The 23,391-nt window shown below is 41.8% G+C and overlaps 1 protein-coding gene across 1 annotated transcript in view; it reads right to left on the bottom strand.

Annotated features, from left to right (window-relative positions):
• Positions 1-23,391, bottom strand: part of AK9 (adenylate kinase 9) — a 44,403-nt gene that overhangs the window by 7,450 nt on the left and 13,562 nt on the right. Inside the window, exons 18-30 of the mRNA XM_054174029.1 lie at positions 19,709-19,810; positions 13,781-13,987; positions 12,482-12,606; positions 11,447-11,659; positions 10,608-10,874; positions 9,929-10,047; positions 9,054-9,273; positions 8,547-8,609; positions 7,461-7,667; positions 6,203-6,421; positions 2,981-3,194; positions 1,715-1,916; positions 756-902 (exon numbers count right to left, since the gene is read on the bottom strand). Coding sequence (XP_054030004.1) covers positions 756-902; positions 1,715-1,916; positions 2,981-3,194; positions 6,203-6,421; positions 7,461-7,667; positions 8,547-8,609; positions 9,054-9,273; positions 9,929-10,047; positions 10,608-10,874; positions 11,447-11,659; positions 12,482-12,606; positions 13,781-13,987; positions 19,709-19,810 — 2,305 coding nt within the window. The remainder of the gene's footprint in view (positions 1-755; positions 903-1,714; positions 1,917-2,980; positions 3,195-6,202; positions 6,422-7,460; positions 7,668-8,546; positions 8,610-9,053; positions 9,274-9,928; positions 10,048-10,607; positions 10,875-11,446; positions 11,660-12,481; positions 12,607-13,780; positions 13,988-19,708; positions 19,811-23,391) is intronic.

Genomic DNA, 23,391 nt, shown 5'->3' with positions numbered 1-23,391 from the left:
TTTTAATGCAAAGTGTCTTCAGGCTTTCAGCAAACACTGTACTGATTACTTGATAAAAAGAAAGAGACAAAATGGAAGAGACAGGCAGTGACACTCTGAGCTATCTGGAACTTCTTAGAAACATTTCCTTTTAATGAGAACCAGGTTCTTATACAATTTAATTTTAAGGGGAATGTTCTGTTCTTTATAATTCTCTGTCCATTTGCAAACTACTTACTGCTTTTCCTCCAAAACAACCAACAGCTCTTTGGACTGAATCTTTATCTCCTTAGAAAAACAAAGAAGGGAGTGAGCTGATTTTAAAGGTTTAGAGAGTAACTGAGGAATTGTATGTTACTCCAATATACCTTTGCCCACTCTCTAAGAACAACTCAAAGAAGCTCATTAGATGAAGAATCACTTTCCCTTCTGATGATGATAATTGAGAAGTATTAAACTTAAGCAGCAGACTGTCTTAGTAAGATTTCTCATGTGTGGTTTCATTAAAACCAATTGAAGTAAGCAGCTGTGCACAGCACTGCAAAGCTGCAACCTCAACTCATGCTACTGGGGGTCTGACCAGAATGTGCCTCAAGTTTCTTATGTCTCTGTTTCTGGTTTATGGGAACCAAAGCATTAGGATGTAGAGGGATTGGTACCGCTGCCGTTTCACATGTGGAGTTTGGAGATGGCTGGGTTATGCACCAGCTTAGATACAGCCTCTGATATAGCACTGAGGTGTGGGTAAAAGGATTGCTGTCAGGGAGCATCACTACCTGTTTGTGCTTTCCTCATCCAGCAGTGCTCTTCTGAACACTTCTTTTGCATCCATTTCTAATTCAAAGATTTTCACTGGAATTATCTTAGCTGTTTCCAAGAGGTTCACTTGTCTTCTTGTTACAGGATAGCCATCAATGACAACTCTGCATGCAAACAGAAACAGGAAGGCAGTTTTCCTATGAAGTCAGTTTCTAATTAACCATGTGGACTGTGTACATCCCTGGTACTTTGTCAACAGGGACAAAAGTCTGTGCCCATGCTATGAAGTTATCACTGCCCTGACTCAGACACAGTCTTCACTTCTAAGAATTTATAAATTAAAAAAAAAAACAAACTAAAAATCAGGTAGATAGAATAAAAAATAGAAGTAGGGAAATACACAAAGGGCAAAAAAAAGTAGGAATGGAGAATAGATAGGAGTAAGGATGGATGTCACCTATGAAAATGGACTTAAATTCAGACACACCAGTCACTGAGAGACAATTTTCATTATGGCAAATCTCCACATGGATTTGGAATAGTTTTCAAAGTCAAAAGTAAAATTAATTACAGTGCTGGGGAATTTTTGGTTTTAATCATCTAGAAGAAATGCTTTTCATGCATTCATAGACTCATGGAATGGTTTGGGTTGGAAGGGACCTTGAAGATTATCCAGTTCCAACCTCCTGGCCATGGGCAGGGACACCTCCCACCAGCCCAGACTGCTCAAGGCCTCATCCAACCTGGCCTTGAACACCTCCAGGCAGGGAGCATTCATGACCTCCCTGGGCAACCTGTTCCAGTGTCTCACTACCTTCACTGTAAAGAATTTCTTCCTAATAATCTAATATTTCTTTACTTTATAACCCACTGGTGTGTTTTAGTGGCACTCTTTCACGTTGGGAAGATGGGAATTAGCCAAGGAAGGGACTGGCCTGTCTTGAAACAAATCCCCTTGAAAACATATCACTCTTACCCAGTGGTAGCACACACGTGATTCATCAGAGCCACATCTAGAGCCTGGATGGCCAGTTCATCAGGCACAGTCTGTCCTCTGTGAAGGTGCCACTTTAAGCCAAGTGCCAGCTGGCTCTCTGGCTGGCTGTCTAACGCCAGCCGGATGGCGTCTCCCATGCTCAGGCGCAGCAGCCCGTACACGCTGGCAAATTTCTCGGCAACTGCAAAACATTTGCATTTCAGCACACAACTTGTATGTAAGTAACACCACAACCTGTCCTTACTCTTACAAGCCAGCTGCTCAGCTCATCCCCTGGGTCATTTCCCACGAGTAATCTTGGTTAGCCCCAAAGGGCTCAGAGCTTGGCAGATGTGCAGAGCATTCCCAGGGAGCTCACAGCTCAGTTCAGCACAAAGCTCAGCAGCAGCAGTCAATATAATTACAAAGTATCTTAGACAACATGCTTCCATTGTGCCTCTTTTACACAACAGCCTAGAGTTTGATCACTCCCAGGAAATGGGAAGTAGGATTTCAATTGCCTCCTTAACAGGAGCTCATCTGAACCCATTTCTTCTAATTAATCTATTGTGTAAACTGAAATACTCTTCTCCCTCAGTAAAAGGCTGAGAGAGTCACAGAGGAAGAAGGAAAGGGCAGAAAGATGGAAATCCTGAGGTTTCTTTTAATCTAGAAGTTTGGAAACAGACCGGGGGACGTGGAGTTTTAGGTTCCAGTCCTTATCCTAGGCATATTTTTTTGGTTTACATTAGATCATATTGACTGAAGTAAGAAACAACTGGAAAATGTTCAGAAAGCATGCAAGAGGTATAAAGAGTGTACATCTGGATTTTCCAAGTGCCAGACCAGCTCACTGGCTTCTTAAGGAGCTGGGATAAAATTCAGATGGACAATGCATAAATATCTGGCTGTAAAATGAGACACTGAAGAATAGAAGTAAAGGATTCTGTGTCCAGCAGGAAAAGCAAGGAGCCCAACAACCTTAGAATAGAACAGAATTAACCAGGTTGGAAGAGACCTTTGAGATCATTGAGTCCAACCTATCACCCAACACCATCTAAGCAACTAAACCATGGCACCAAGCACCCCATCCAATCTCTTCTTAAACACTTCCAGTGATGGTGACTCCACCACCTCCCTGGGCAGCACATTCCAATGGCCAAAAGGCCATAAACCCTAATGGTTTATGATTTTAATAGCAGCAATGACAGACACAGCTTTGGTCATTAGGTAAAGTTTTGCTTTAGAGATCATATTGGCTCCTACCTGTAGTCTTTCCAGATTTTGGAGGTCCCACAATTGCAATCTTCACCGGCACAGCTGGCTTAGGTTTTGGCTGGCGAATATATTTGATGGGATTTCTCATAAACCTTTCTTGACTCTCTTTACTTGAAAAGAAATAAATATACTGTCGATGGATCAGAGGCAAGACTGCTCTCTCATGGCTTTGCTGGGGCCTGATTACATTTCCTTCACTGAGCTGCACGCACAGAAAACGGGAAGCAGTTGGTTAGGTTTGACAAAGCCTCCTCTCCTTCCATCCTACAGCTAGAGGAGTAAAGGCTGCATGAAACAAACCATCAAAGCATCCTGAAATTCATACATATGGACATAATGTGTTGTCTGACTCTGAGGAACTTCCATACACATGCAATTCTTGTACACACACACCAAAAAATGAAGGAAGCACTGAAGAGAGAAAGAATATTCCCTGTTTCCAGCAGGTGGTACCGTAACACTTTCTGGCCACCAAGTGCAGAGAGGTACAACACAATAATACATATTTTCTTTCATTTTCAAATCATAAAGAAAATAGTTTTGTTCATGTATCACTCATCTGCCTGACAGTAGATATACTAAGAATATTGTTTTCAGCAGAAGCCAGGCACAAATGAAAGAAACCAGAAGAAGAATATCAATACTTAAAGAGGGTGGTGAAGGGTGAAAAAAATAATCACAAAGCAAGTGAAAAAAAGCTTGTGTTAAAATCCATGCACTGCTGCTGAAATCCTCTCAAACACATCACACAGCTTACTAGGAAGTCTGGGGGGTTGGTGGATCATTGAGATGTAGGAGGAGCACTAATGGCAGAAATGGTCATTGCAGAAATGTTCAATGAATGCCTTGCACCGGTGTTCACTGCGGAAGAACTTGGTCGTGTCCCTGTTGCAGCCCTTCTTAGTATCAGTCAGGGTTGGAAAGGACCACAAGGATCATCTAGTTCCAACCCCCCTACCATGGGCAGGGACACCCCACACTAGATCAGGCTGGCCAGAGCCTCATCCAGCCTGGGCTTAAACACCTCCAGGGACAGGGCCTCAACCACCTCCCTGGACAACCCATTCCAGGGCTTCACCACTCTCATGGGGAAGAACTTCTTCCTCACGTGCAGCCCGAATCTCCCCACCTCCAGCTTCATTCCAGTTCTTGGAGGAACTGCCCTCAAGTGCAGTTCAGAACAAACTGTTGGCATCTGTAGAAGAAACTGCCCAGCCCACAGAGCATTCACCTCACAGTTCTAAAGGGACTCAGGAGTGAAACTGCTGCTGATTACTGTGTAAGCCATTGGCCTGCCTTCCACCATAAAGGAAGGTGAAGAAAGTGACCATTTTGGAAGCAGCCTCTGGGGTGGATGTTGGCAAACAGTGCAGTACATCTGACCCTGCCTTGAGCAAACTGAAATATACTTAGGAAGAAACCAACAGAGGCATACATGTGAAATCATGGGAGACAGGCAACTCAGCTTCTTGCAGAGGTAAACCATACCTCACAAATCTTTGTTTTAAGGAGTCAGTAAATACATAGGGGTAAGGTGATCTGCTTGTTGCAGTAAGACATGACACTGTCCTGCTGCATGGCGTTACCTTGCCAAAACTTTCTCTGATTCTGAGGTTCCTATTCCTGCACAAAGTCATTTCAGGGTGTTTGCCTTCAATTTTTAACTTGTCAGAAGTCTGTTCTACTGTTTATCTGCTACCATCCCTCCCTCATCTCATAATATTTATTCTCTGCTTATCTAATCAGTTGTATAACTACTTCCCTCCCCCCTACCAATATAATCTAAAAGTAATTGGCATATCTGCCCTGCTAAAAAAAGCCCCACAAACCAACTCCAGTCCTTAATCAATTTCATCATTTCTATTATACCCTAAAATACCCTCCAAATGATTCTATTTCCCTTCCATTATTACCAGCACATACATTTCCAAGATCAGCACACCACTCTGATTTTATCTAATAGCTTTCTCTTGCTTCTTCCTTCTCACTGCATTGTATTTTTGGTTGCTAAAACCCCCACTGCACAGCATGGATGGAGAAATGGAGTGACAAAAAATGTAGTGAAATCTAAGAGAACAAAGTACAAGGCCTAATGTGTAGGGACTAATAAGAATTTCACATACAAGCTGGGGTTCAGCAATTGGAAATGACAGAAGAAATATCTACTTCTATAAATATATCCCTAGATTATTAGATGCCAGTTTGATGCAGCCATGGAAAAGGCAATTCTGATCCTAAAGCATTTTAAGTATTTTGATTATATAAAGCTGTAATAAGAGCTGATCTGTATACAATTCTGATTGCCAAGGTTAAAGGAAGATAAACATTATCTGGAACAGATGAAGACCAAACATGAGAACTATATGAAAAGCACTAAAAGTTACTTGATAGATGGAGCACAGTGAAATAATGGCCAAAATATGTTTCCTTCAGGTGCCAAGGCTCCTATCTTTCCTGGGGAAGCCATGCCACTGGCCTGGGAGCAACCAGAGATTCGTAGAATGGTTTGGAAGGGACCTTGAAGATCATCTAGTTCCAACCTCCCTTCCTAACATCCAGTCTAAATCTGCCCTCCTCAAGCTTAAAGCTGTTTCCTCTTGTCCTGTCACTACAAACCCCTTAAAAAGTCCCTTTCTGGCTTGCTGAGCCCCCTTCAGGTCCTGGATGTATTTTTGTGTGAAAGGTATTTTTTAAAATTCAAATAGAATAGAAGTAACCAGGTTGGAAGAGACCTTTGAGATCACTGAGTCCAACCTATCACCCAACACCATCTAAGCAACTAAACCATGGCACCAAGCATTCCATCCAGTCTCCTCTTAAACACCTCCAGTGATGGTGACTCCACCTGTCTGGGCAGCACATTCCAATGGCCAATCTCTCTTTCTATGAAGAGCTTCTTCCTAACATCCAGCCTAAACCTCCCCTGGTGCAGCTCGAGACTGTGTCCTCTTGTTCTGGTGCTGGCTGCCCAGGAGAAGAGACCAACCCCCTCCTGTCTACAACTTCCCTTCAGGTAGTTGTAAGACAGCAATAAGGTCTCCCCTGAGCCTCCTCTTCTCCAGGCTAAGCAACCCCAGCTCCCTCAGCCTCTCCTCACAGGGCAGTGCTCCAGACCCCTCCCCAGCTTTGTTGCCCTTCTCCGGACACGTTCCAGCAACTCAACATCTTATTACCGCTTGAAACTATTCTCCAGCTATTTAAGAACATTACCTTGACTGGATCCCACTGACCAAAAGCACTTGGAAATTTGTATGAGAAAACCAGCATCTTGTGTGCAAGTGGCAAACTTATTGGGTAGCATTTCTCAAAAATGCTTCCACGGGTTTCCAGCAGGGAATTGAGTCTGCTGTAGGTTTGGTAGAACACAACGCGAGGCTTCCGCCCTCCGCTGACCTCTACTCCTGGGATCGACATTCTTTCCAGTTCTTCCTGGTGAATGAAAACATCAGGAATGAACTATCAGAATTATTAACACCATTACATTTTTGTTTTTTTAAGAAAGGCTGACAGCAAGACTTCCTGTGAACTGTCAAGGATTTCTTGAGGGTGCTCTCAGTCACCACGAAGCAGCAGAATCTGATTTCAGATGACCGTTGGTCTTCCCGCCCACTGCAGTTTAAATTACCCAGATTACAGCAAGTAAAACACTCTTAAAACAACACCAAAACCACACACAAAACTCCCCCAAAAACCTTGGTAGGATTTCTTAGCATTTTCCTGCATTCATTTGCTTTGGATGTCTCAGAAAAACAAGAGCTGATAATGCACATGCAGAAAGGTTTCCATTGCTTAAGCAATGCAGCCAAGACAGAATACAGAATTAACCAGGCTGGAAAAGACCTTTGAGATCATCAAGTCCAATCTATCACCCAGCACCATCTAACCAGCTAAACCATGGCACCAAGTGCCTCATCCAGTCTCTTCTTAAACACTTCCAGTGATGGTGACTCCACCACCTCCCTGGGCAGCACATTCCAATGGCCAACAATAACAACAAGTCCAATCTGACAATTAACTCTGAGGAATCTACTATCATAAAGCTAAAGCTCTGGGAAGCCACTTTACCCTATTCTGGAAAGACCTCACCTGGAGTACTGTGTTTAGCTCTGGACCCTCACACAGGAAGGACATGGACCTGCAACTAGGGGATATTAACAGTATCTGGGTCTGATATGTAATTCTATGATTCATGGACTCATTGAATGGTTTGGGTTGGAAAGGACCTTAAAGATCATCCAGTTCCAATGCCCCTGCCACGTGCAGGGACATCTCCCAGTAGCCCAGGTTGCTCAAGGCCTCATCCAACCTGTCGTTGAACACCACCAGGGAGGGAGCATCCATGATCTCCCCAAGCAACGTGTTCCAGTGTCTCACCACCCATACTATGTGATACTACTGCTGTGGGATTTCTCACCTTACATATAATATCTATACCATTATTAGGTATAATAAGCAGTGGATCAGGTACCTTTACACCTTGCAAGCTCTCTATTTCCGATTCAAACTTCTCTGTAATTTCATTTTGTATGCGCTCAACAGCATCACTCTCCTGTTCTTCATCCTCCTCCTCCTCTTCTTCTTCTAAAAACTCTTCATCAAGTATAGCTTCAATATCTTCATTTTCATTCTCATCTTCCTCCTCAGTGGCTTCATAAGGTTCTTCATTTGCTAAAGCCTGGAAAGGTAAAACATTTTGTTGTTTCATGTCTGTGATACAGGTGTGTTGAAGGAACATGTGCTATTTTTTACTTCAATTTGGGGCATATCCTATTTCAAAAGAAAACACCGAGGTATTGCAAGGCACATACAGCACTGAACCAGTCTTGAGAGTGCTTTAAAAACCTGAAGTGTATTTTATTTCAGCCACAGTGCTGCACTTTGGAAGGGCTTTGTTCTAAACAAGCTTAGTAGGTGAAAGGGTAGCTGTCAGAATTTGAGGAGCAGTCAAGTAGTACATCAATGCATTCATAAATATGCTATGTAATGGGGTTTGGGCAGAGATCCTGGCACAGTCCTGTTCTGGATTAACCATGGATTTGACAGGGTACTTCAAAACATGCCTAAAATTTGCAATTAGTGGGGCTACTCTGATGCTTGCAAATTAGATACATTAAAAGTAAGAATATTGCTACATTGGAGGACATAGAGAAGTCTTTCAGAACTGTTTTTAGTGCTCATGAGTCAATAGTTTAACAGCATGTCAAATTATCTTTGAAAGCAGAAGTTTCTGACAGTCTATAATAGAATCAGAGAATGGTTTGGGCTGGAAGGCACCTCTAAAGGTCACCCAGTCCAATGCCCTCTGCAGTCAGCAGGGGCATCCTCAAATAGATCAGGTTGCCCAGAGCCCTGTTGAGCCTCACCTTGAGTATCTCCAGTGATAAGGCCCTAAACACCTCCCTGGGCAACCTGTTGCAGTGTTCCACTACCCTCATGGTAAACATTACTGTTCTGCATTGCCCTGAAAACTCTGTGTTTAAAAATTCTCGAGATCTCTAAGGTATGAATGCAAACACTCCTATTTCAAATGCTTTTCATGAACTTGTTTTCTTACCTCCTGCTTGGTTAGCTTTCGTTCTGCTAAAAGTTCTTCCCTCCTCCTAGCAATCTTCTCATCCTGTTTGTGAAAAAGATGTGAAAAGACAATGATGCTTGCTCACTGACTTCCTCACAACTGGATGCTGTAGAAAAACACTCAGTGTGTAACTGAAAACTCTACTGCAATATATGTAAGCAAAAAGAATTTTTATGGCCATATTCACATTCTACATCTTGTTGCCTTTTGTCCAGGACTTAGCAGATGTCTACCATTCCATCAGACATTTCTTGGGCTGCAAGATAATTATACTCCTGCATCAATTAATTGCACAGAGGAGGAAAGGAGCCCTAAATTCTTGTTGATTCCTGTGGTAAATCTAGGAATGCTGTTACTGTGCTTCCTGGCTCCCTTATCCATTTCTCTGTGTGCTCTCCCCTGCTTTGGGAGTTTTACAACCTGTGTTCAGACCTGTGCTGCTGAAATTACACATAAAAGAAAAAGTAGGCAGGACTGCAACCTTACCCTGATTTTTGCTTTCAGGTCTTTCAGTTTCTTTTTCTTCTCCATTTTTTTGTGCTGTCTGTCTTTCCATTTTCTCAGCCGTGGAGGAAAGAGCCGGTCAAGAACGTCACTGTCTTCTACTTCAATAGAAACTACAACATCAGGGCAGAGTCCTCTCTCTGACAAATACTGAGCTTCATCTAAAGTACGAGGGAAACCATCCAGGATAAACCCTGTGGACCTAATTGGAAAGCAAGGTATTTATCATTACACAGCGTAGTTTAAAGTGGATGGAAATGAATGGAATAGGTGAGATGTGGGAAAAGGGATTTTTCCTGCTGATAAAACAGTCTTCTTTCTAGGAGCTGATGATCTTATTTATGCAATAATGTGGCACTGTTATGGATGTGCTTTCTGATATGAAAGGAAGTCTGTGGTGGATACATCACTGGAGTGCAGATTATGATGCATGCACAAGCTAAGCTGATTCTGTGTTACCATAAAGAACAGAGATACTTGTCTGCTTTTCACACAGCATTTGCTATATGTGGAAACCACTATTTATAGCTCTATTCAGCTACAGCTCTCCATGTTTTACATGAAAACACAAAAGGTGTCTTTACATTTCTGGCCTGTAAGCCCATGAAACCCACCCAGCTATTCAGGAGGTTTAATCCAATTCAAGTCACTAAATACTTCTGTTCAGCTCTGTGCAGAGCCCAGGAGATACTCTGTTACTGTCAAAATATTCATTAAAATACAGCAACAAAACCAAGGATGAGAGATGCACAAGAGCACTGAAACAATCTCTGCAATAGTTATTTGTAATTGTGGACACAATGGATGATATACTTCCTAAGATTAATTAAAGAGAGAGAGAATCTAATTACAGTTACCGGAATGGCTCTTTCCTCCACCACTCAGGAACAATGTTATCAAGGACTTCTGCAGGCAGTGCCTCATTGTCCACCAGATTTGCTTTGATTGCTTCTTCCTCATCAGTTAACTCCACTTCCTTTACATAAAGAAAATCCACCAAAAAAAGAAAAACAATGAAAACAAGATGAGAGGAGAAGGGGAGAAGGGAAAAGAGAGGAAGAAGGGGAGAAGGGAAAAGAGAGGAAGAAGGGGAGAAGGGAAAAGAGAGGAAGAAGGGGAGAAGGGAAAAGAGAGGAAGAAGGGGAGAAGGGAAAAGAGAGGAAGAAGGGGAGAAGGGAAAAGAGAGGAAGAAGGGGAGAAGGGAAAAGAGAGGAAGAAGGGGAGAAGGGAAAAGAGAGGAAGAAGGGGAGAAGGGAAAAGAGAGGAAGAAGGGGAGAAGGGAAAAGAGAGGAAGAAGGGGAGAAGGGAAAAGAGAGGAAGAAGGGGAGAAGGGAAAAGAGAGGAAGAAGGGGAGAAGGGAAAAGAGAGGAAGAAGGGGAGAAGGGAAAAGAGAGGAAGAAGGGGAGAAGGGAAAAGAGAGGAAGAAGGGGAATCTACCTGAAACATTTATTGGTTTTTGACCAAGTAAAGTACTGTCTTCATTTGATTCCAACCCAATGCAATCTGTGACATTTAAAAAAAAGATCAGCTTATTACCTGTTTGCTTTTTTCAGTCTCAGTTTCAGTCATGCTCTGAGAGAAGTCTTCCAGTTCCTCTGCTAGATTTGGGATTTTATCATCATCATCTTCAGGTTCTTCTTCAAAACTGGGCCCAACTTTCCCTTTAGTTTTGGGCAAGATCAGTTCCTGTAGATATTCTTCAAACTGAATATGGAAAATGCCCAGCTTCTCTGCTACCTGTCTTGCACAAGTACTTTTACCTGCTCCATGAGTCCCAATTAAGCACACCCGTAACGGAGGAGCCTACAGGAAAACATTGGAGTGTTTTGTAGCAGTCTGCAGTCCACAGCACACACTCTGCCATTTTTCACTTCCCAAATACCATTCTAAAAATTGCACCAAAACCAGTCAAATAATTTTGCATTTTACTTTTTCCCCCCAGGCTTTCTATTGCTGTTCCAAACAGACAACCTGCTCTCTGCAAATACTCAACAAATACACTGTAGGTACAAATGAATCTTCATCAGACAGTACTGCTAAATTCTCCCTTCTTTTATCTTTCTTCCACTTACAAACAAAATAAAAGCCTTAGAGAGAGTAAAATTCCCCCCAGTATGTGTGATTTGTTAATCACATGTTGTTAATGGTTATTGTAAACCTTTATCAGTTTCCTCTCTGTTCTGCTTTGTTTGCATCATTCAATTCAATGTGGCAATGAAGAGTCATTAGGGAAGCAGTGTGGTCTATTTTGTTTCAAGGACTTGCCTGATACATTTATTGCTCCCCCCCCCAAAAAATAATATCAGCAATAAACAATTATAAATGATCATTTTAATCTGTTATTATCTGCTTAGAACAATTTTGAAGCTTCTCACTTGTACTGGTTCACTGTGAGCCACGTAATCCTCTGGGTTCTTCAAAAATTTCTCTCTGTGCTCAGAAGTTGAAAAGTAGTAAAGTTTTTCTTGGTATTTAGCTGCATGTTCAGAGAGTCCTGGGCAAAGGACAAAGTTCTCTTTCAGACTGACTGGACAAAAGTGTTTTGTGTCCCCCATGTGTCTTTTCTTTTCCTTAATTTTGTCTTCATCCTGCAAATATTATGAAAGTCTTACTGTGCAATCTAGAGAGAGAAATACTGAGGAAAGCCTGATCATTTAAAATTTGATATCAGAGTTAGCTGTTGAAGACCAAAATTAGGCTAGAAATATCTATGATTGAAATCTTTTCCTGCTGTGTTCTAGAAACTCCTTTTGAGTTGCTTCTAAATGGGCAGAAGCAGACTTCTTCAGAAAAGGCAGTGAGAGATGGCATTATGAAGTCAGAATAGTTATCCAATAAAACTGATTGAAAAGAAATAAATCAATTCAGTGCTGCTGCATTACACTATATGGATACCCTCTACTGTTAAATTTGGGGGTAGGAACCCTCAAATAGAAGATGAAAATAAAAGCAAGGCAAAGCTGAAGCTTTAATTTCATTAAATTAGATGTCTAAAAAGTACCAATAGCTGAGATGAAGCAAAGGATTGCACATCAGGACTCTGCATCTTCTGATGTTTATATAATGCCTCACAGAATCATTGTTAGTTGACAGAAATCAAAGTTTACATTTGTTTCTTTAACAGCCCCTCCTCCTTACCATCTGGCAGAACCAGGCACATTCATTCTCTCTATTAGCATGGGGTATTTATGATTCTCACTGGAGCAAAACTACCATCAGCCAGAACACACACAGGGATACAATGAAGTGTATTGGAGCATGTGCTGATGCTCATTTTGTAAGAAGGCTGAAACTGGACCATACAAAATCAGCTGCAAGCTCTAACTTCTCTGGTGCAAGCTCTGACTTCAAAGTGAAAATAAATTAAGTAAAATAAAAGCATAAATAGACAAAGCCAGAATACTTACTACTTCTTCTTCTTCATCTTCATTTTCTTGTTCTTCAGCTTCTTCATCTTCCCCTTCAGCAGCCAGATCATCTTCTTCCTCCTGTAAGTCTTCAGCAGACAGTTCCCAACCATGGTATTTAAAAGGTTCTGAAAAGGTTAAGTGTTTTTTTCTGTTTCAGTATTTATTTGGCTGTGCTAGAATATATTCTCTTTGTTAGAAGTAAGCTTACACATGAAAGCAAATCATGCCAACTGTGTATTGCATCTCTCCTACTCATAGAATAAAATGTTCTTCCTGGATGTAGGAATTGATATATTGCTTCCTCCCCCAGTGGAAATTTCTAGTGGTCATTTTTGGGTTGAAGTAAATTAGTCTTCTCAATGGGAACTTGTAGTAAAACTGTGTTATATAAACACACAGAGATAGAGCCATTACTGTTTGCAAGAGGTTTTTCCTAGTTTGGGGTGGTGGTGGGAAATAATCAGTCAGGTTTTATTTGGTTATAAAGCTAGCACAAGAGGTGTTTTGGTTAATAAAGCAGCTAAATTATTGTAGGAGTAAGAAAAATGTATTAATATAATTCATCCAGTGGTTGTTAGAGACTTGAGCACACAAGTGAAGAAAGGTAGTTTGCCAACAAAAAATCAGTACTGTAAGAAGTACAGGCTTGAAAGACAGAATCTCTGCAGGTGGGTAGGTTAGATTACTACAGTCCCTGAAGGCCTTATTGACTTCAATGGATATTGTCTATAAGTGACCCTTTGTTAGCTGTTCATTTCTCAAACCAGTATCCTAACATAGAATCAATAAGGTTGGAAGAGACCTCAAAGATCATCAAGTCCAACCTGTCACCCAAGACCTCATGGCTACTACTACAAAGTGCCACGTCCAATCCCCTCTGGAACACCTCCAGGGACGGTGACTCCACCACCTCCCTGGGCAGCACACTCCAACAGCTAACAACTCTCTCTGTGAAGAACTTTCTCCTCACCTCCAGCCTAAATGTTCCCTGGCACAGCTTGAGACTGTGTCCTCTTGTTCTGATAGAACAATCAACTGGGGAAATGTACTGTCAGAATGCTTAGGCAGCTATTAAGTAGATATTTGTATGACCATACATATATATATTTATCAAACATATATTCCTCACTCTTCCTGTGCCTTAGAGGCTGCCAGTGTGCTTTTCATGTCACCCACAGAGAACAACATGTCCTGTTCTCAATTCATGTGAATAATGCAGAACTGAGCATAACCACCCAACATGTTCATCACACAAGCTCTTCAAACTTTTAAGTGCAGATCACAAACAGTATTACTTACTTTCCATAAGCATCACAATTTGATTAAGCAGACTCTCTGGAGTTTGCTCAGCAATCTCTAAACCAACAACTTGAACTAGAGATGACTGCTTGATTTCTGACTCCACTGTTTGCCAGTCATGCATGAAAAGGTCAAGCTTCCTTTTAATTGTTTCCATTTCTGGTAGATTTGGGAAATCATCTTCTGCAAGCTCAGGTAGTGCAATTTCTGAAAACTCAAACAGTACATTGAAGGCAGTGATCCTCTCAAATGTTTTTGCATGAAAACAAACATCACTGTGCTTTAGGCTTTGTCTTTTCCTCAGCTATGGGGGCATATTTTCTTAATGCTGCTTCCTTCCACTCACCTCCCCCTTATAATTATGAACTATTCCATTGCTAGACAATTGTTATAGCACCAGACAATTGGGAAATGGCAAATTCATTCTGTTGCTACAACACATAGTGAGGTTTCTCCAGGAAAATAAAGTCAAATTACTTCAGCACATTTGCATATGGTACTGATGGTAAAGGTGACTAAACTGTACCAAATGGATTGGCAGCATGGGTGAGCAAAACGACAAAGGGTGGCTGCTGCCACTGCCATCCATTTTGCTGGAGAAGCCTGAGGGCATTCAAATCTTGGTATTGGCCGCAGATAGTGATTTAAAAGCTTGATTTTGACACAACAGCAAAGGAGAAAAACACTAATTTGTTCCTAAGGTTGCAATTAGCATCCATTTAGGCCCTGAAAGACCCGAGACAACCTTGTGGCTCAGCTAGAAGATACTGAGGTGCCTAGATGATGCCATCACCACCTTGTCCTTGCTAAACCACCACCAGTCTCTGGCAGCAGCAATGTGGTATTTTTGCTGCTGTTCCCATTTCCTGCACTCATATAATTTCCAATCCTGATTCTCTTTCTTATCATTTTTCTTTTGTGTGATGTTTAATTAAGCCTGCTATCAGTGCCTTCACCTCACAGACAGGAAAGCAGTTGACAGCAATGACTTAAATGGTCTGACACTGCTGTAAGCTTGCTGGGACTCACAGGGTGTATGTTGTTTGTCTCCTGCCAGAAATGAAGGTGCAAGAAAGAGCCTGAATAGTGGATGGAGCAATTTTCTACTTTGCTATCATTTTCCTTTTCTTTTTCCTTCCCATCTTGTTTTGATTGAAAGAGCAGGAACACATCTTGACAGAAGCAACAACAGGTTCAGTCTATTTCAATGCCCTTTCACTGATTTTGACAAAAAAAATAAATACTTATTACTACTATTTTTCCTTGTATAACTTCCTACAGGTAAAACAGAAGTATTACTAAAAATGAAAGCCTTATGCAATGCTTTGGATGTTAAAAGACCTGTCTATCATCTTTTCTTTAAATACAACCCCCAAAACCATTTAAACCCAGAGTTTTATGGCTACTCCCTGGCATGAAGCACGTCAATGCAGCACTGTCACATAAGCTTGCCCCAACCTGAAAAACCCAAACCATTTCTCTGGCTCCTGAAGAGTCAGATTGCCCTGTTTCAATTCCCTTCTTTATAAGAAATTGACTGTTTCCTCCCAGAGCTGAAGGTCTCTCAATATTCTCTTGTGGATTGTTGAAGAAGCCCACAAATACCACGTTCAAATTTTCCAAAGTAGAGCCAGACCAGTGTTGTTGCTAAGCACATTGTAGCCAGGTTTCAGTGATGAGGTGCCAGTAAGATTCAGGAGGGAACAGGACTAAACATAATGGTCAGAGCAGAGGAGCTGCCTAACTTTTGTCTAACATGCTGCCAACTAAACCATCACCTGGAAGCATCAATAGCAGCTGGGACAGGTGAGTGCCTGCAGGACAAGGAACACATCAAACAGATGTTTGTCACTTGAATGGCTAAGCTACTCTTGAAGCTATAGCATCAAAGGTCAGTGCCACTCCTGTCCAGAAGAAGAAAGCAAGCCAGTGCCCTGCCTCCAGTTAATTAATTGCCAAACAGCAAGTTAGGGACTCTCCATCTTTTAGTCATCAGCCAAATGAAGATGCAGAGTTTCAGATGCATGCCTCCTTTAGGCATTCCTATATGGCTCACTAAGGTTAGCCCCTTGCCACTTTGCTGCTTGTTGTGCCTGTTTCTACAACCTTTCATTCCACATATGAAACCAGGCACTTAGAAGTTTGTATGGCAGTTTTGGGCACTGCAATGCCTACATCTCACAGTATCACTAAGGTTGGAAGAGACCTCAAAGATCATCGAGTCCAACCTGTCACCACAGACCTCATGACTAGAGCATGGCACCAAGTGCCACATCCAATCTCCTTATGGGCCTGGCTCTTAATGTGCAGTCCTCTGGAAATACAGGAAGTTTCCAGATACTTGGCTGCTTGTAAGAAGTTTGTTCTTTCTCTTATGAGGCTGAAACATTTATTCTTTCAAAATCCCCACTTACCTCTGCTATATACATATGATAAACTGACATTTGAAATAAATTAGGCCCTCTGTGGCAACTCATATTCTGGCTCAGGGACCTGAGTGCAGCCCTGGGCATGCTTGTTCCCTGTCCAAGTCCCTGGGGCTGCTCCCACCTGCCAGGACCCAAGACCCCATGTAAGCCACTGGCCCACCAATGATGCAGCAGGACAGGACCCCAGCTCCTCACAGCCCTACCAGGCTCTGGTCTCTGCCAAGCTGGGCCTACCTATGGGACATCATCTCACCCCAGCCTCAGCTCATCCCTGTCCCCAGGGAGGTGCCTAGGACTAGAGCTGCCTTGCTCCTGGCTGGGGTGGTGGAACCAGTGCTGCCTGCAGGGCTCTGTCCTGATGGCCATGTTACCACACTGTGCCCCAGCTCCCTGTTCCTTTGGGAGCAGTTGGCCTTCACCATGTCCTTACATGCTGTCCCCCAAGATGAACTGCAAAACTTGCTTTTATTAATTGAGTCACTTCTAAAAAAGCAGGTTAATAAATAAGTATTTTGGCAACTGCTTCTGTGTTCTTTTACAACAAAGAACACTTAATGAATCTCTTCTCTTTTAAAGCTTTCAACACCACAGCCATTAGACTGACATCAGTGGCCAAATTTCCCTCCATTTGAACAATTTTTAGTCTAAACATAAAACAGAAGTGCAAAAGGGCATATCATTAAGCAGAAACATCAGGCAGATTTCTGAGAGTTTGATCTTGAGTTGGAAATACATTTTCTTCTTGAAAATGTTTATGAACATTTGCATTTTTACTAATCTGTAAGTGCATTCTACATATGGCATGAAATTAATTAGCCCCTGCAAGGACATCTCTAGCTCTTGCCATGCCTCTAAATAAGAACATGAAAACACTTTCCTTTTTTAACGTAGGTGAAAAGATGTTGTGTAAATGCTGCAATTAATTATGGTGCATTCTGCAGTGATGTGTTCCAAAGGAGACAGAGATGTAGCCAAGTAAAACCTGCTTAAATTTGGGCAACTCTAATGCATTATGTAATGATGATTCCATTAGGAACACTGATTTTAAGCCAGCCAAGGATACATTAATAGCCAGGCTGCACTAACTGCTTTCTGCACGTGTTAGCCCTGGCACATTCACACTGTAGAAATCACATGTGCTGCCTTGTGACCCACAGCCCTGTTCAAAGCAATAAAGCATGGAAGATGGAAATGTGTGCTGTTTGGATCACCTTTTATAGTCCTGCCCTTCAAACACCTCTCAGTTCCGAGTAGGTCATGAAGCTTTGGAAATAGAGAGGCAGAATAATGGATTTAAATGAGTCATTGATATAATCTGAGACAGAATACAGAACGTGGTAACAAATCCACTCGACAGAGTGCCTCCCCGCAATTTCTCATACACCTCTCCTGCCAGGCCTTACTAAATTAGCAAGTCACAGAATGTCAGGGGTTGGAAGGGACCTCCAAAGATCAAGTCCAACCCCACTGCCAAAGCAGGATCACCTAGGGCAGGTCACACAGGAACACATTCAGATGGGTTTTGAAAGTGTCCAGAGAAGGAGACTCCGCAATCTCTCTTGACAGCCTGTTCCAGGGCTCCACCACCCTCACATAAAGAAGGGACCAGAATGTGTTCCAGCTTTGACTCTCTATTCTAAGCATACAACTCCACCAGATTACCTCTATCAGAGTTTTCCTGCTTCAGGGAATGTATCCAGCAGTAATTTTTTCATAGATTTTAAACAGTTCACACAAACCTAAGCAAACTGGAGAAACTTTCCCCTGGAAAAGGAGAAAAGTGGCAAAGGAAAAAAGGATTGCATTCCTATGGAAAAGGGACAGCCCCAAAACTGGACAACCTAAACATTGTTTGGTTTGGGTTCAGGCATTTGAACCTTATTATGACAAAAAAATTGCCTCCATGCCAGTTCCAGACTGGGTCTCAGGGATCAAAAATAGTATCATAGTATCAGTCAGGGTTGGAAGGGACCACAAGGATCATCTAGTTCCAACCCCTCTGCCATGGGCAGGGACACCCCACACTAGATCAGGCTGAAACTTTGACTTGACTCTACCTATGCCAGTAGATACAAGTTACAATGATTCTGCTGGCAGAGAAGATCTACAGTGAGAAGACATTCTTGAAGGAAAAAGAAATATAGTCAAGAAAAATACTTGAAGAGAGAGTAAATGGTTTAAAAATAATCTAAAAATGCAAAGAGGTTTCCTTCAGAGGAGGTGGTGGCCTACCCAGTGGTGGCCTATCCAGTGGTGCTGCTCTTAAATTTCTTTTCCTTATCACAGAGGTGACAATCCTCACCAGCCCTAGACCTGGAGTTTTCACAGGGAATGCCTCTCTGGCAGTCTCTCATATTCTTTTGCTGTGCCTTTGCTTTTGCTGAGCATAGTTACCATAGTGACAAACAATCCTCAAAGGCTTTCTGCCCCCATGTTCTCCAATTGAGTTGCTGGGGAAGGAAAGGCTTTAATATCTTTTTTTTCTAGTGTTCTGCTAGTATTAGATATGACTTGTTCTACCCTCAGTCCACATTCAGCAACTGGAAAGGCGAAAACAGCCTTCTTTCCTCCACTCTCTAAGCCCTTCCAGAGCTAGGACAGAGAAACCAGAAGCCAGCATGCCTTCTTCATTACAGTTTAGCTATCAAAATAAACAGAAAGACAAAAAATACAGGGGAAGAGTGACAGTTCCATTCCTTGGAACTGACATCTATTTCATTATGGACAGCTTTTCATTTGTCTTTTTGAAACAGACCATGTAGGGTTGGGGATTTTTTTTAATCCAGACTCTTAATTACTTACAAACATATGCTGCCAACTAATTTTCAACATATTACAGTGCAATTTGTTTAGACAGACTTACATCTGCACAGATTTATGGTGTTTTGGGGGAGGGGGAAAGCAGTTTGGGTTGCAGATTAAGGTGATTAATGCATTTAAAAAGGTGTCTACTTAACAACTTGCTATTTAAAATGAAGTGGTTTATGTGGGATTTATTTCTCTTAGACTTAAGCATATGCTAAAAATTCTAGCAGATAAAATGATATAGTTTCTCTAAAGCAGGCTGGCCCATTACAGATGAGTTGCCTTCAAAGAGAGGAGGGGGAAGATATCATAGGATTTCAGATATTATATTCATTTGCTCATTATTCTTTGGAGTTCCATCTGCTGCAGAATTTTACCTTACACTGAAAGGAAGAAAAGATGACTCCATGTGAATTCTAGCAAGCCATTAGCAGGACAATGGATGATGAAGGAAAACACCAGGACATGTTTTGATCATTTGCATCCACACTTAAAATTGTTTTTAAGCAGCAAATAACAACATGTTTCTAATTGCATTTAGAAGTGTTGAGGTAACCTGAACCTGGCTTTAAAGGACAAAAAAGTTAAGGTCAGAGATGATATTTGCATTCAATTTTCAAACCTTGCAGAACAGGAAGGCACACAATTCTTAGTACTAACAAGTAAGAGAAATTTTATGTGCTGCAAGGCCCACCTGCAGGTTTGGATGATTCTTCATAGTCTGCTGAGTCACTGGGTTCTTTCTGGGGTGTTTGGTCACTTTCAGGTGGAAGTTGCTTGTCACTGTCCTCAACTTCTGTTGGCACAAGTACAATCATTAGCAATTTTAACAAACACCCTGAGGGATAATGGGAGGCAGTACAGAAACACAGGCATTTTTGGATCACTCCACAAAACTTATTCCTGATCACCTGTGAAAAAAAAGAAGTTAGTTTCCCTGTACTCAAAATATAACACATTGGCCAAAGCATCTTCAGCTACCTGATCAGTGAGGAATAAAGTGAGTACTCATTGTCTACACATGAGTATTTTTCATTTGTTATAACCTGTGTTCAAACTACCCTCAAATGACCTTGCAAAAAACACATTTGGTGTGCTACAGAACAGCTCCTACGGGGTGAAACACTTCAGCCTTGAAGCAGGGTTTGTCTCCCTGAAGGCTGGTGTAATTTTTCCTGCTGTATCTATTTGTCAATAAAGAATATTACTTTTTCCTGCAAGCTTTGTCTTCCTTATGTCTTTAGATCACTGTTAGAGTAATAAACCACCACTAGTACATCTCAAGTTACAATTACCCCAAACTCATTCTTGTTAAACAAGAATGCAATTCAAAAAGAAGAAAAGACTCTAAGGAGACCTTAGAGCTGCCTTCCAATACCTGAAGGGATCCTACAGGAAAGCTACAGAGGCCTCTTCATAAGGGTGTCTAGCAACAGGACAAGGAGAAATGGTTTGAAGCTGAGGGAGAGCAGGGTTAGACTAGATCTTAGGAAGAAGGGTAGTGAGACTCCAGAACAGGTTACCCAGGGAGGATGTGGATGCCTCCTCCCTAGGGGTGTTCAAAGCCATGTTGGATGGGGCCTTAAGCAGCTGGGTCAGGTTGAGAGGCATCTCTGCCCATGGCAGGGAGGTTGGAGTAGATGAGCTCTGAGGTCCCTTCCAGCCTAAGCCATTCCAGGATTCTATGAAAATCTGAAATTAGAGTGTTTGGTTTCATGTACACTCCCCCCCCCACCCAAAGAAACCACAAACATCTTGCAAACCAGACTGGAAGTACTGAATTTCAGATTTATGTAGAATCAGGAAATTCTGTGATGTAAACAAAGAACTTATGTGGTTAGCAGACAAAACCCCACAACTTTTAGCATGTGTCAAACTGAGAAAGTGCTTCACTTCTTCTAGTCCTTTATTTGCTTTTGATACATACAGGAATGCAGTCAAGTAAAATGAATTGTGGCACTCCCTAACAAATAAATCAAGAGGCCACAACATACACAGAGGAAAAGGACAGGCAGAAAAATAAGTGCAAAATGGATGACACTTTGTTAAGGCTGACAACATGCAGATTCTTCAGATGCCTCAGAGGAAACAGCTGTGGCACAGAAGCTAGGCATATCTGAATTTTCACACTGTCTAAACACTTAGGAGATTTCACTTACAAGTCTGGTGCTGGATAGTGCCAATGAAGACAGATGGACAGACATTAAGGTAAATTAAGATGATGTCATTTTTTCTAATAGATGTTTAGAAAGTGAGAAGAGCTTTGAGAGAACCTGAAAACTATCATAGGCTTTTGTTACTTTTTTTTTCCCTGCAAAGGAATTCTTAGTTGTACTAAACCAATCTACCTTAGCCTTTATTTCTCTGAATGAGAGACTAAGAGGATTTAAGAACCGAAGCTATTTGGGCTCTAATTGAGAAAGTTGCCCATTACCTTTCTGAATGTTATGAATGTTGAAGTTTCTCTGCCTAAAATGCTGTGATTACAGGTATTGAGTGTAATTATCATATCTGGCTTATGAAGAAGGGCAGAAAGAGGCTTTGAAGATCAGGCAGTTTTGCTCACAGACTGAACAAACTGCGAAGTTACTATCAGCACTGCTGGCTTTGAAGCTTGTGCACAAGTAATTTGTTATCTTGTGTCCTTGTTCAAACTCTCCCACTGAAAGGCCTCCAGTTAGAGGTAGGAAAAAAAACCCCAAACAAACCACAAAGCAGAATGCAATCCAGCCAAGAAAAGCAAACCAAATATATTGAGAGGCTGTAGGACTGAGCACACATCCAACTGCTTGGTAAATGTTGTAATTAAAATTGATTCCAAGAAGCTTTTACCTTCAAAGGCTGAGGAGGAAATGTCCTCACATGGACAGGTTTCATTATTATAATTGCTGGGTTTAAAAATCTCTCCCTAATTTCAACACAGTGATAAAAATAAAAAAGGACAAACAAAAAAGAACAGCTGAAGAGATGGGTATTGATTCAACCCTCCACCATCTGCAATCTGGGAAGGAGGGGGGGAAATCAATATTCAAGTTTATAGCAAATATTGATATTAACAGCTGTGAAGGACAGGCAACAGCTTCAGTTACCAGCTCCTGCTACCCATTTTATTTCTTGCAAGAGCAGCAGAGGAAACATCAGTGAAAATCAGGTTGGGCTAGTATCCCACCCTGAGCTGCTAAGACACAGGCATGTGTGTGTGCTCCTGTTGAGTTGGGCAGAAAAGCAAGGCTGACAAACTACCCAACATGAAATACTGAAACCACAACTGTTTGCATCAGTGGATAAGATCAGTTGTAAGGAGTGTTTTGTTGCTGAAACATGACAGGAAAGAAAAAAGCCAAGGTTTACTTTGGGAAGATTGGAAGGAACCCAGAGATCTACCTGAAGCTGTGTAACTTCAGAATGCCTGAAACACATTCTCATGAAGTAATCTAGCTGTCTCCTAGAATAAATCAATCCATGCTCAGGCAAAGCTACTGAAAAAAATAAATAAGTGCTTAAATACAACAAGAAAGTCCTGCAAATAATTTAAGCTCAGAATAACTGTGTCAATGAAGAAAGATGTGGGACTAGAATTTTCAGCTAGGTACTACAGGCAAGAGCTAGCACAGAAATTGTTTTGTGCACCTTCAATAAACATTTTCAGCACTGAACTCAACTTTGCAACTCACTTAAATATATTTGGTAAGTTTACCCCAAGTTTCCATCTCCATTTACTTTTGTTTTCCCTAATGAAATAACTACCTTGCTCATTACTGGAACCATTTTTCCAACACAAGAAATGTTGTGAATTTGAATATATCGAGTCCTGAAGCAATCCCAGTTACTTCAATGTCCCACTGAGGTTACAAAAAATTGCAATTATTAAATACCTAGACTAGGAACAGCTATATAGAATAGACATAGAACAGACCATTCCAGTTGGAAGGGAGCCACAACAATCATCTAGTCCAACTGCCTGAGCAATTCAGAGCTCTGTTAAGGGCATTGTCTAAATGCCTTTTAAACCCTGACACCCTTGGGGCATCAACTCTCTCTCTAGAAAGCCTGTTCATAGTATCAGTCAGGGTTGGAAGGGACCACGAGGATCATCTAGTTCCAATCCCCCTGCCATGGGCAGGGACACCTCACACTAGATCAGGATGGCCAGAGCCTCATCCAGCCTGGGCTTAAACACCTTCAGGGATGGGGCCTCAACCACCTCCCTGGACGACCCATTCCAGGGCTTCACCACTCTCAGGGTGAAAAACTTCCTCCTCACATTGAGCCTGAATCTCCCCACCTCCAGCTTCATTCCATTCCCCCTAGTCCCATCACTTCCTGATAGCCTGAGAAGTCCCTCCTCAACCTTCTTGTAGGCCCCCTTCAGATACT

This window comes from Dryobates pubescens, chromosome 28 (assembly GCF_014839835.1).
Source record: "Dryobates pubescens isolate bDryPub1 chromosome 28, bDryPub1.pri, whole genome shotgun sequence".
Taxonomy (NCBI): Eukaryota; Metazoa; Chordata; class Aves; order Piciformes; family Picidae; genus Dryobates; species Dryobates pubescens.
Note: the sequence above shows the minus strand (reverse complement) of the source record. Positions and strands in the feature narration are given on the sequence as shown.